The sequence below is a fragment of the Pungitius pungitius genome, chromosome 20 (genome assembly GCF_949316345.1).
Source record: "Pungitius pungitius chromosome 20, fPunPun2.1, whole genome shotgun sequence".
In the NCBI taxonomy this organism is placed as follows: Eukaryota; Metazoa; Chordata; class Actinopteri; order Perciformes; family Gasterosteidae; genus Pungitius; species Pungitius pungitius.
In genome coordinates, this window is record NC_084919.1 from 12,170,138 (window position 1) to 12,183,823 (window position 13,686).

Below are 13,686 nucleotides of genomic sequence, written 5' to 3' on the forward strand. Positions count from 1 at the left end.
ACCCACTGCAAACACAGGAACGTGTTCAATAGACCAAGACAAATTTACAGAAATGTAAAGGTCACAAACACAACATTTCAGGAATAGGAACAGCAGGAAATAATGAGGCAGCATAGATATAGTTTAGTCATTTACTTTCTGTGCTTTGCTCAGCAAAGTAGATCAGTGACAATTTCTTTGAAATGATTTGACCACAAAGAAACAAATGACATTAAAATAAGATTGTCATTGCAATGAGGTTGTTGATCTCACAGCATTGGTACAGATTCATAAGCAATAAGTGGTCAGCCTTTGCGATGTGAGGGAGCGGGAGAGTGACCATCTCAAACAGCAAAAAGAGAGAGAGAGAGGGGGAGGGAAAGGAGACAAGAGATGTGTCAGAAATCCTTGATACCTCCGAGCTACGTGGGGAGATAACGCACACATGTGCATGACAGGGACAGCACACACCAGCACTAGTCCCCCTGTCCCTCGCTCCTATTTCTGACCTGTAATTGCTTTCCTTTTTTATGAGGGAGCTTCTGGAAGAGCAGTGAGGCAGTGAGGGAGGAGCAGAAAAGCGTCAAGTGTCTCTGTATTATTACCTCTGAACCAGTCCACAGATCAATATAGATACCAAACTAATATTGGAGGCCATCAGGCGGAGGTTCTGCTGCCTCTGATGTTCATCATGCATCTAGTTCATAGCCAGCCTCCATTTATAACAACAGTTTAATCATCTTGTACTCTGGGCTGCCTCCAAAAATGGCATAACCCTGAAAAAAAGGTCATATCTCTACAACTACTTTGTGGACAATTCCGTCAGTCAGTATAAAGGGGTTAAAGAAATACATTAAGATTGCTGTTTCTTTTATTTTTCAGAATCACCTAAAAATAAATCCATCACTATAAAACATGGATACCAGGCTAAACACACGTATCTAAGTCATAGCGCAGGGTGTGGACAGTATTCGTGGAAGCTTTTGTGAATGGAGGGGGGGGGGGGGTGATGCTGCTGGGCTCATTACAACTGCAAAGATGCGATTTTTCTGTGCCTGGTGTTTGTTTGCACATCGTTCCTGAGGGAATGAGAGATATATTTAGAATATCTCCGTGTTATTGTTGTTATTGGCCTAACTTTGGCTCTCTCGGTTTGGTTGGCATTCTGCTTCGATCGATAGGTGGTGAAATGTGTGTGCGTGTGCGTGCGTGTGCGTGTGTGTGTGTGTGTGTGTGTACACACACACAAAAGCACGCCTTAAAATGGTAAATGTGGCCATTTTTCATATTGTCCATTGACATGCGGCATTTGTCTTCTTGAAATTTTATCTGATAGTTTCTAAATTCTACAAAGTTCCATATATGTTTAAATGGGGAGTGAATCATGAGATTTAAATGTCTTCAAATGTGTGCAATAAGAAGCCAGTTGTGGCAAAAGTTTGATTTGGGTTTTGATTGTTTTAGTAGAGACAATGATGAAATGTTTTCTCGGTTGTTGGACAAATCCGGGGTAAAAAAAATAAAAATTTCTTAACTAAAATTTTAAAAAATGCGCGAAATAATGATCTGAGGGGAATTTGATCTGTTTTGCAGCTTCTGGTTGGCAGTGCAAGCCCTGAAGAGGATGCCCCAGCAGGAGGTTGCAGAGAGGGCGCAGGACATCTGGGCGGAGTTTCTGGCGGAGGGAGCGCCCAGCTCCATCAACCTGGACTCTCACAGCTACGAACGCACCAACCAAAACCTGAAAGACCCGGGGCGGTACAGCTACGAGGACGCACAGGTGAGAAAAACCCAGGAAGGAAGGAATGGTGGTGTGCAGTGTAGAATCGGTGATGGTTGAGTTGGAAATCAGGTAAATGTTTATGATTCAACATTTCACAGAACCTCATTAGCTCCGTCAAACACACACACACACACACACACACACACACACACACACACACGGACAAAACAATCCATACCACTGACATTTGCAAATTAGATTTAAAGTAAAGAGCAAGAAAAAAAATCCATGCACTAAAAATACCATGCGAGGTTTCTTGGCGTGTTTGGTCCCAGGTGTCAAGCTGAAAGGTCAACCTGTCCGACTAAAGTCAGGCTCGATGAAACAATCAAACAATACAACGGCTGTCAGACACACATTGAATCTCAAAGAATAGCTCAGCATGGAGAATGGAAACAGCCCAGCTATATTAACAGCTATATTTGTAATCTGTAAAGATGTGGTTTTTGATGGTGGACCATTTCTTGGCGACGCTTCATACAAATCCAAGCTAACCACATAGGAGAGTGGTGTCAATGCAAAAAAGTCATCATATTACCCTAAAAAGGTGGGTATAAAGTTCTAAGAGCTCAGTTCTCAGAAACTATTCAAAGCAGCATTCAGAGTGGTTATAATTGATCTCTTCAGGTGATCAGTATCAGAGCTGCTTCTACTCCATCCCACAAGGGGCTCTGCCCCGTTTTACGCTTCAGCACAACCAATGAATGGGTTTATATGGATCTGTCAACTCCATTTTCCTGTAAAAGGTGGTTTAGAATTCTATTGAAATATTTTAGACACGACAATGGAACAAAAAAATAATAATAAAAATCATGCATTTTAGCATAGATAACATCCTATTTAACAAAGCAAAAGGTCAGTCATGAAGTCCATCAGGACAAGTGAGGAGCCCAAGGTCTGTTTGAACATATCGTGTCTCCATCACCCTGTATGCGTGGAAAAGGAATCCAGGAATTCTATTTCATACAAACTTTTTTGACACATGCATTTTTTTTTTAAATCTTCTAAAATCTAAATCTAAAACAGGCCCTCAGAACTTGTACATCGATATGGTTTCTTTTTGAGGGCTTTTTTCCTTGAGAAAGATGATCTTCTTTAGCAAATGAATCATGCATAATTCACATATAATCAATTTAGTCCAACTGTGTACACCGACTTGAAAAATATATTGTTTTGCATTTGCCAACTGCTAATGTGGTCTTTCCCCTTAATTCTACACACAATACAATATTAGTAAGCGGCTCAAATTCTCTCTCCCTCCACTCAGGACCACATCTACAAGCTGATGAAAAGCGACAGCTACGCGCGCTTCCTGCGCTCCAACGTGTACCAGGACCTGCTAAGGAAAAAAGTAAAGGTGTGTTTGTGTTTGTCATCATTTCACAAAGCCCTTTCTTTCAGATCTGATCTATGTGCTATGATACATTATGAGTTGAATATGGATCCTTTTCTTAAGTAAAAGTATTATATTGGGAAAATAGATCTAAAATAGCAAAGTAACTCATTCATTCACATGTGCTACCTCTTACTGGCACGTCATAACAATATCATATAAAAAGTTATAGCAAAGCAACGCCTGTAATACCATATTCCATTCTGCACGATGAGGATTTTTCTGGGCTTTGAACTCTGCCACGGTTTTACTTTTTCTTCACTGCAGCCTGACGCAGAGCAGGGGCGACGCACATCGCTGGAGAAGTTCACTCGCAGTGTGGTGCGTGTCCCATTGCCCCTTGTTTTAACTTCAGAGTGCATTGTATCTTGGATTTGGCCTTAAATCCCCCCCCCCCCCCCCCCCCCCATAATCTCTGCCTCCTACCAGGGCAAATCACTGGCAAGCAAACGACTGACGGGCCTCATGCAGTCATCCTGACGAGGCCTGGTTGACCGGTAGGGGGGCCCATGCCCAGAAGAGCTGCTTACCCCTCAGGAGCACATGGAAAAGGATCCCGGGGTGTTCGGGCGTGGCGTTGGGAGGCGCATGATGGCCCCCAAAGCGCCAGGACCGCCGGACTGGACCGCCAGCCACGTCTTCAGTTGGAGAGGACTGACAGCATGCAATAAGTCACCAGACCTGACATCAGGACAGTGCTGTCACATTGTAGAGGATGAACATTGCTGCTCTTAGAGGGACAAGCTTGCACCACACAGGCTTCGTTGATTCTTATTTATGTTTGTCTTCTATCTACACTCATATTAATATGGTAGTTTAAGGGGATATTGCTTTACTTTCACTTATTGTTAATCTTGTGTTATCCCACTGATGGGGGGGAGGGGGGAGTCAACCTGTTTTTTGAATGTCACAGTATTGGCAAAAAGAATCTGAGCTAAAAAAAAGTGCTTTAATGAGCGATCTGATATAATGTCGGCCTTTATTCTAGCTTCGGAACATTCCACTTCAGGCGGTAACAACAACGTGTCATTGGGCACCTCGGATCATTCTTTACCTTATATAAATAGGAGCAGGATAATAAAAGAGGAATGCACAAAAGAGATGGATTTGGCCTTCATGTGTTCATTTTATTTCTCCAGGAGCTGCAAAGAAGTTCACCTTTACATCGTGGGGAAAAGGTGAAATCTGACAGAAACACGAGGAGCAGCCTTTAAAATGTTGACTTTTGAATGGTGTTCCATCTATGAGTGACTTATTTTAACTTTGTAGTCACATACCGCCCTCTAGTGCTTCTAGAATATCATTGCTGTGGAATGCGGACGTTATTTGACTCAATTTTAGTCAAAATAGATCATCACATTATAATTATAGGTATAGTATGTCATTAAAAAAAAGGTCCAATCCCAATGTCCCCATGAACCCTGACCCCTCGGGCCACCTCACTTGGTAAATGGTTGAGTGAGAGTGTCTGTGAGGGCTCTTTGTATTTAAATATAAATGTGACAGCACTCTGCTGCAACGGTTCACTTCTCCATTACAACGTCATCTATAAATGAGGATATTTATTTCATAGTTTTTACTCTAATTTGAATGTCTCCCAGGCTCTTTCCTCATAGGATGAGAGGTAACCTGAATGTAACCTGAGCTAAACATTGTTATGCTTGTTTATTGCTGATGGAGATTTGGTAAGACATTTTGATACAGTAGTAGTATAGCCTGTCCAAAAATATTCATAGAAATCTGTGTTGTAAAAAGATATGAAAAAACATTTTAAATATGAAATGTTTTGTCAGTCATTAAAATTTTGTTAGCATGGCTAGAAAATATACATCCATGAGTTTGTTGAAAATTTAAATTGAAAGTCATGCTAATAACTTGTCAAGTGGAGTAAAATCAAGGTTTGTAATGTTACAGTACAGCATTGAAAAAACAAATAGCTACAATGTATTACTGCTAACCAAATCATTTGTATTCATGTAAAGCCATATTCTGCAATTTAAAAGAAGGACGAGACAATTTATTTGCTGCGATCAAGAATATATTTCAAAAATAGCTGCTGAAGAATTTTCAGCCACACCATGCAGAACGTGCACCACCATTAGCGTCCTTCAGAAACCTTGTACCTCTACAGCACGGAGGTGCAACACAAGCTCCGGCTCGCAATCAGATCAATTCAGAGAAGTGTGGAATGTTTAAGAAATATTGCATCACAAAATAAAGTCAACGTTGCTTTCATCATTAACTCATTTTGTATATTGAAACAATATTCACTTAATCGGCGTAGGTTTTATTGTGTTAAGATTTCCCCCAAACAACCAACAAATTATTTCATGTACAAAGTATTCATGTCATTGCGTGAAGTCGGCTTCAAATGTATTTTGTGCTACAGCTCAGCTTTACATCACGAGATGTCTTGGAGGCTGAGGAAAAGTTTCACTTATTCTACGGTTTTAATGGTGATATGATTTTCTAAACAACATTTCAGGGAACAAGGTTCATAAAGGACAAATGTAGGAACACACTATCAAATTGTCATTTTTTCTCTTTTACAGACGTTTATGTAACGCAGGTAACAGTGTATAACTGTAAAGTTCCAGATGCCATGTTCAACATCTGCAAGAGAAACTCCATTGAAAAGCAAATGTAATGCTCTCACACACAAAACAAAATTGCATTAGCTTGAATATTCTTAAAACGTCCTTGGCATTGTGGACAGCCACACATTTTAAAACGGTTTGAGTTTTTAATTTAAAAGCAGGATAAATCCATTGACCAGTCATACATGGGCAGGGTCTTATACTGCAAACCAGAGGGTGAAGTTTAACATTTAGAGTCTGCTTTGCCGCAGGTAACTTTGCAGTTTGTCTACGGACATGATGATATCTGCCTATAATTCTGTTGTATGAGCCACAGAGGGAGACTTATTTAGGAGACAAATCGGGCCTCCAAACTCTCGTTAAATAAAATCAACTAACTGTTTTTGAAGGGAAGCATTACAACTTTTCTAGTCCCTCTGATGTAGATATTTACCTGGTTTTCGGGCACCACGCCGGCACAAAATAAGGTGTCACTCATTGATGCAAAACGCTGTGCTCCGTGCAGGTTCAAAGACCAAGGCGGCAATATTTTTAGGTAAACAGCGGAAGTGGAAGCTCTATGGTGCCGGTCAGGCAGCTACTGCAGGACAGGAAAGAGGCCGGACTCCTTTAATCTCGAGAGCCTTGTTGAACTGCACCTCCATGGTCTTGGAAGCTTTGGTGATCTTCAGGTTCCTCAAACAACCTTTGAAGGAAGTGCCGGTAGAGAGAGCTGCCTGGCGAACCCCATCTGAGAGAAGAAGGAAACAGTGACGTGTGTTTAAAGTTACTCTTTCATCCCAGGTGCTGCTTTCCTGAATAGAAACGGATCTCATTTGACGCGTAACACTTCTAATGTGTAAATCGTACCCGGATACCCGCCGACGTAGATGGGGTCGTTTGTGTCACATGTGTTGGAGCGCGCGTTGGAGCTCTCAGCCTCGCTCTGATGCTCGTCCACCACCAGCTGCGCCCTGTGGCGAAGCTTCCTGGCGGTGACCGAGTGCCACTGGCCGTCGCAGAAGCCCTCGCCCCCAGGCGCGTGCTCCGCCGTAATCCGTCCAGCGCCGTTGTCCACGTGGAAGAGCAGCTAAAGACACAGGAAGCAAAAGGAAGGCAATTTACTATATACACGTATCCAATAACCTGTATTGTAGGTACATAACCCTGAAGGAAGATTCAGATCGATGGATTGAATGATCGGTTGAGAGTGTTGAACTTTTATCGGACTCATTTCTCGAGATGTTGAGCCCTTCCCGTTGTCATGGCTGCGTACCTTGCCCTCGACGATCTCCAGGCCCACCCCGTTGTTTCCTTGGTTACTGATGGCTAGGAGCACTCCGCTGGTTCTGCTGGTCCTGAACTCGAATGCTATGGACACATCCAGACCTACTCTGTAGGACGAGACTGGAGAGACGGAGAGCAGGATCATTACATTTTTTACAAGAAACAAAAGGGACAATGGAACCGTGCTTCCTTCCTGTGTGAAACCGGCCTGGGTTCATATTTTTTTAACCACTGATAGGTGGTTCGTTAACACAGCTGCCGGGGTCTTTCAGTGTCTCATCTCACCGGCTTTCAGGTAGCCGGTGCCTTCAAAATAGGTGCCAGTCTCAGTGGCAACGAAGCATGTAGCGATCATGTGACTGGAGGTGGGCGCGGCCATGTTCATGTTAAAGTTCTCAACACCCGCCTCGGAGCGCCCTAGGATAACAGAGGAGGCAGAATGCATCAGTTAGGAGTAAAAAAAAAAAACGGCTTTGGAACAAATATTTATGATAAACAACAAACAGATTACATGTATGAATTGGTACGATACAATTGTGTAACACAGTTAACACAGACTAATGTCACCTAATTCACAGTACAAACTTCATATTCAATAATTATAATTACGTGAAGGTACTCCCGGGGAGCTCACCGCACCGCCAACCATCTTAAGGTTACGGATGCATCCATTGATGCTGTAAAGAATCTAGGAACAGAAAAAGAGAAATAAATGTTTCGTTAATGCCTAAAAATGATTCATGTCGTGTTGCCACGTGTCCACTTTTTTGAGAAATGAGCCAAAATTATTATAACATTTCTTGAGCCTTAAGTTATAGTAAACTAGTTGTAAAAATAAATTGAAATGAAACAAATGGATCCTGGGTAATGGACCAAACGTAATAGAAATAAGCTTGTGTATCTTACCGGTCCAATCCTCTTGCTGGTGTAGTTCTGTGGGAATCCACCAACATACAGTATTCCTACAACATCTAACAGGTCAGCCTGGGAAAAGAAGATATTAAATTATTAATCATATATACTAATATTACTGGATTAGTTTTCCATATTTTTTTTTTTTTAAATTAGGGCCGGGACTCGATTAAAAATATTAATCTAATTAATTAGAGGCTTTGTAATTAATTCATCGAAATTAATCGCATTTTAACTGCAGAAATATTTGACCTGAGAACAGTGAGAAGTAATTTTTTTCACATGGATTTTTATTTTTGCAGACAAGTGTAGAATTAGCATATTTAGAAATATATTACTTTCAGAAATTCAGGTAGCCTATAGGTAAGTAGACCTTCTGTAAACTATGTTTTTTTAAGTAGACCACAATACTTTCAAGTACATTCAGAACATTGGTTATTTTTTCAGACGTGGACTTAGTTACCCTGGTCCTTAAACCAGTCATCTGGTGCAGTGTGGGTTGGGTGTGGGTCCTTGTACGTCCACGCTAGCTGCTAATTGTTTAGCGTTGAGGTGATACTTGAGGCTCGATGTGAATTCCTTGTTGCTCAGCTTGCACACAACCACGCTCTTATCGACGCTTCCATCCGTGTGTTTTTTATAATAAGATTTCCCACTCACGGGGCCACCCGACACCCGTCAGCTTCTTCGTTCATGTTCACTGTGGTTTGTTGTTGTCTGAAGTCATGAAGGCTAGTTGGTGCTCCAGTATAATCGGTCCCCCCGAAACTCATCCAGTGAGAAACGTTCCGCGGTGCAAAAAATAAGTGTAGAAATGCGTAAAAAATGTGTAATGCGTTATTTTTTGTGTAATTAATTAATCTTAATTCACATTGTAATTAATTAATCGTAATTAAAGCGCTAAAGTCCCGGCCCTATTAAAAATATATATATTTTTCACTAGTCTGCCATTGTAGGTGCAGTTATGTGAAGTATATTGTATGTGAGAAAGGGTTAACATCTTTAAAATGAAAACCATACCGTCTTTGGGCTATTCATCTGTTTGCTGTACCGCCCGTCAACGGTGAGCAGACCTCTCTGCTTGTGACGACTGACACGGATCTGAGAGGAGGCCATCAAGTAGACAAATAACAAACAAGAAACTTTTAGACCAATAGACAAGTTCAGTCCCTCAACAGTTTCACACTATATGTCGTCTTGTATGTAAAGAAACATCATTCCAACATGTGCTATCGATGAAGATTGTGATTTTGTGTCCATTAATGACTTTTTAAAAGCAGGTAACAGAAGCTTTGACAAAAATAAAATGGTGAAAAACCGTATCTTTAAATCTCAAATATATCCCCATGTAACATAAAAAGGGACAAGATACAGTTAGTAGAATATTTTTAATCCTTATTTGCATTACCTATTATTCCATAATACACCAGCATGAATGAGGGGCTGTCCTACCGTATGCCAGTGGCCATCATTGACGGAGTAGGGGACGCAGCCAGATATGTTCCCATGACCAAGATCATAGCCCAGACAAACTAGTCCATCCTTGATCTACAGGAGGAGAGAGTTGGGATGAAAAGCTGACATGGTTCATTTAACCCTAGATGCCTACCCCCCCCCCCTAAAATGACCTTGGTGAAACAGACAAACACACATTTAGCCTCAGTAAATTCTGAGCATGCGCAGACGGAAGACCGCGTGGGGGATAAAAGGATTGAGGAATATGAGACTCCCTAATTCCAGATGATTACATTTTTCATCTGTTTTCTGTCTAAAATAGTCATCACATACTCTATGAGCTACCTGGTTTGATTTAGTGATTAACAGCTCATAGGGAATACGACTGAAGCTAATGTCAAAGAATGGAATGCTTAATACAAAGAAACAAACTTTCATTGCATTTTTGGGGAGAACAAGGGAAAAACCAGTAAAAGTGAAGATTGTTGTAGATTGACAGGTGAAAGCAGCTGATGGTTACCTGTATGCTGACGAAGTCTGCATGGTTGATTCTTGCCATGTAGAGAACGAGGCCTGAATCCTCCTTTGTCCTTATCTCAAACTCCAATATTAGCCTGAGATTCACAGACAAACGAGAACATTTTGCTTATATAACAGTACATATAATGAAACGGGTACCATGCGTCTTTTTGGTCATTTTCATTGGAATGCTGAAAAAGTACAGAAAGCTGGATTCTCGCAATGCGACAACATAAAAACAATTTTTTTGCTAAGGTTTATTTCCTACAATGGATGCATTCGCTCCCAAAAATGTTCTCACCTAAAATAACAAATCTATGTATTCATTTCCAAACTGTATGTGAAATGTTAAAATCCAATGAATTGATATTAAAAATGATAAGAAAGTCATTTCTACGAACATCATTTCCAGCACTAACATTTTGAATGTTACAGCGAGCTTAAAGAAGAAGTTGAATAAAGAATGTCAAAGTCAAAGCTCTAAAACAGTCTTTTGACATCATAAAGTCCATTATATTGCTCATTCATTAACAAAATATATCTATTAGTACAGTAACAACAACAACAATAAATTCTACATGCATGTGAATTATCATAAATAATAATGTTAAGATGTAACGCATTTTTGTTTACAAATCATTTTTCAGGCCACCTTACGTGTAGGTGTTAAATTACAGTATAATGCCTCCAAAGGTGCTAACCGGCCGGTGGGCGCCACTAGTGTTGCAAGTTGTCCGACCATTTTGACGTCTTCACCATCAAGGACACCAAAAGGTGTCACGATTAACTAGAACTTCACCATCACGTGATGCTTACAATTAGTAGTTGGTTTCAGCCCATGTGCTGTGTCACATCTGAGATCACATCTCCTCTAGGGATGATCTCTTCTCCATCCATAAAGTTAAATTAACGTGAACTGCAAAAAAAGTTGCTCAAAGCTGTTTTTTTGTTGTTGATAAGCCTTAAGGCCATAACTGTACACGCAGAAATGAATAGGCTTAATAAAAATAAAATACTAATATGAATATTCATTGTGAATACGTACCTCTCTCTGACTTTTGCGTCATCAAAAGCAAACGTCATGTGACTGTTCCTGGTCAGTCCAAACTGATAGGCATTATCGAGCACTGCCGGGGCCACAGCTGACGCACAGGAATCCTGCAGATTGGACACAACATGTCAGTCACACCGCCCCTCGTCAACGGGAGTCATAACACCTGAGCAGAACGTGTGTCAGTCACACTAATAGGGTTTCTGAGGTGCCGATTGGTCAAAATGAGTAAAAGCGAGTGTAACACTCTCTATCGAGTTCAGTATAACCCCTGTGGGTTTGTAAGTTAGACCTTGGATGTGCAATGAAAATGTTTAAGATACAAAACACGGCCAATCACAATATGTTTAATTGTAACCGTTTCTGTTGCTATTCCTCTCCTCAAATAATATGCAAACAAAAGTCTTGTTTAATTCGTGCTTCACTTTGGCAGCGGGGTAAACAAAGTATTAGATTACGGTTCACGCGCAGTTCATTCATTGACCAGAAGATGTCAGTGTAATATTTAAGATTATTTTACTTTTCCTATTTTTTACTCCACCTCCTGATCTTGTACCTTGTGTCCTCTTCACCCACATCTCACCTTTCTTTCCTCCTTCCATTCACTTACGCTCCTCTTCTCTGGCTCATGTCACTTTTTCCACCTTGCCAAATCTCATCTCCTCCCATCTCATCAGCCCCTTCATCCTTTCGCTCTCTTATCTTTCGTCCATCCCTCTTCATTTCCTGGCCAAACACCCCCTCTTATCAGTTTTGCTCCCTCTTTTCCCATCTTACCCTATCTACTTTGCATGTTTCTTCTCTATCCCTCACTCCAGCCTCCAATGGAAGGCATTCCCAGACCTTCATCTTTTTATGTCTTTCCTCACTTGGTCCCCACTCCTTTTCAAACTCTATTCTCTGTAACCACCCTCCTCCGGTTGTCTTTCTTCCCCTTCTTTCCTCCTCTCTCGGGATACATCGACCACTAGATGCTCTCCCTCTCTCTAACTTTGTAAGTGTGTAACTTTGTACGAGACACCCACACCCACACCCCCCACACACACACACACACACACACACACACCCCCACACACACACACACACACACACACACCCACACACGTACATGTATCTTAATCTCCTCTCCTCTCTTGTTCTCTTTCAAGTGAAGACATTCCCCACACAGTGACCTTGCTTTGTTACCGCTGACACTCACCTCTTATCACTGCCTGTCCTCATATCCGCTCTTCCCCTTCATCCTCCCCCCCTTTTTTTCCACTTTCACTTTTCTCCCTATCTAACAAAGGGGAGATGTCACTTGCTTAGAAGCTCCTTCCTTGCCTCTCCTTTCATTCTCCTCTGGCTTCCTCTCTGCCGTCTTTCCATTAAGCCAACAAAAGGCGGCGGTCGCTCTGTTCAGAAAGACTCTCTTTCTATTTCCCTTTCTTCCCTCCATGGCTGCACCTTTTCTCTCTCTGTCTTCTACCCCCCCCCCCTCTCTCTCTCATCCCCTCTGCATCTTTCCATTAAGCTAACAACCCATTCAGAGTGGCTGGTCTTTGGTTGGAGGTCACACCAATAGAAGTCATTAGTCTGGATTTTGTATAATAGTGAGGACTGCTGCCACCACTCGTGAGAGATCAAAAGTCCTGGTTTTGCTTACTGGTGTTTTCACAGAAGCTACGCCTTCAAACTCTGGCCGTGATTAGCTTCGCCTGCTCACTTTTCACCGCTTAACTCGTGGCCAATTAAAATAACTCGACCGCGACGTACGCAAATTGCCCGAAAACAAATGCAATCGCTGAAATGAGTGAAAGCAACCGGGCGGCCCGATACCTCAACACCTCACCCAGAGTGTGTCAAACCAGGAAGGCTCCTGCTTCCGTCAATAATTAATGTCCAGGGGTCTCGGACAAAAGCACTTAACCCCAAGCTGCTGAAGCTCAGCTATCAGCGGCCAAGAGGAGAGGACTGCAGTCAACAAAGCAGCTCGGTGCAAAGGTGGAGGTGGAGAAAATAAAATAAAAAAGTAAAGTTTGTTTTGTCTGGGGCAAAATACATTGAACTAGAATTTTTGCCTAATTGAGAAATATATTTAAAATGGAGAAATGGGATATCTCATTTCAAATGATACAAATTAAAAGTTGCTGTAAACTGATCATCAGACTTGAAAGTCCTTAAATTATAACATCTCAGATAATAACAAACCAAATCCCTGGCTGAAACCTGCCAATGGAAACACTATTATAACATTTGCATTAATTCTAGGAAATGACCTGGTCTTCTATAAATGTCTTAATTTTGATACATTAGTAACCCATTTCTTAAAGATTTTAATCAACAGAGGACCCCATCAAGGGGACAGGGTAGGGATGTAAGTATTATTGACAGTCAAACAAACGCAAGTGTTATAGACAACAATGTGGGAATTCCTCAAGCTGATCCTCCGAAATACCCTTCGCTAGTGTGTGCAAGTGTGTGCAAGTGTGTGCAAGTGTGTGCAAGTGTGTGCAAGTGTACCACGTCGGCACTGGGCTCCTTTTTATCAGTGGGCGGGGCGGAAGCAGCAGTGGGTGTGGCCTCCTGCGGGGTCAGCAGTCAGGGAGGGGAGAGTGGAAAGAAAGGGGGATTATTTGCAGCCGCAGAGCCAGAATCGCCAACAATGTTTATGATGAGCACACGGACAAAGCAGTGATGTCATAAAACATTGGAGGTCAAAGAAGTTAATAAAGCAATGAGGAGACCGTTT

At 41.6% G+C, this 13,686-nt stretch overlaps 2 protein-coding genes across 10 annotated transcripts in view; one reads left to right on the forward strand and one right to left on the reverse strand.

The window, feature by feature from the left end:
* The window catches only part of rgs6 (regulator of G protein signaling 6), a 52,789-nt gene extending 48,532 nt beyond the window's left edge, over nucleotides 1-4,257 (forward strand). For both annotated transcript variants that reach the window (XM_037449740.2, XM_062559461.1), the window contains 4 exons: nucleotides 1,573-1,759; nucleotides 3,030-3,119; nucleotides 3,423-3,476; nucleotides 3,585-4,257. In XM_037449740.2, coding sequence (XP_037305637.2) covers nucleotides 1,573-1,759; nucleotides 3,030-3,119; nucleotides 3,423-3,476; nucleotides 3,585-3,635 — 382 coding nt within the window. In that variant the 3' untranslated portion in view covers nucleotides 3,636-4,257. The remainder of the gene's footprint in view (nucleotides 1-1,572; nucleotides 1,760-3,029; nucleotides 3,120-3,422; nucleotides 3,477-3,584) is intronic.
* A 1,084-nt stretch (nucleotides 4,258-5,341) lies between these two features.
* lama2 (laminin, alpha 2) overlaps nucleotides 5,342-13,686 on the reverse strand; it is a 121,159-nt gene continuing 112,814 nt past the window's right edge. For 7 of the 8 annotated variants that reach the window (XM_062559460.1, XM_062559457.1, XM_062559459.1 and 4 more), the window contains 11 exons: nucleotides 13,458-13,520; nucleotides 10,950-11,062; nucleotides 9,906-9,999; nucleotides 9,383-9,478; nucleotides 8,951-9,031; nucleotides 7,925-8,002; nucleotides 7,628-7,706; nucleotides 7,304-7,435; nucleotides 7,008-7,138; nucleotides 6,602-6,821; nucleotides 5,342-6,482 (listed from right to left, as the gene is read on the reverse strand). In XM_062559460.1, the coding sequence (XP_062415444.1) occupies nucleotides 6,322-6,482; nucleotides 6,602-6,821; nucleotides 7,008-7,138; nucleotides 7,304-7,435; nucleotides 7,628-7,706; nucleotides 7,925-8,002; nucleotides 8,951-9,031; nucleotides 9,383-9,478; nucleotides 9,906-9,999; nucleotides 10,950-11,062; nucleotides 13,458-13,520 (1,248 nt within the window). In that variant the 3' untranslated portion in view covers nucleotides 5,342-6,321. The remainder of the gene's footprint in view (nucleotides 6,483-6,601; nucleotides 6,822-7,007; nucleotides 7,139-7,303; nucleotides 7,436-7,627; nucleotides 7,707-7,924; nucleotides 8,003-8,950; nucleotides 9,032-9,382; nucleotides 9,479-9,905; nucleotides 10,000-10,949; nucleotides 11,063-13,457; nucleotides 13,521-13,686) is intronic. The other variant, XM_062559454.1, reaches the window with a different exon arrangement.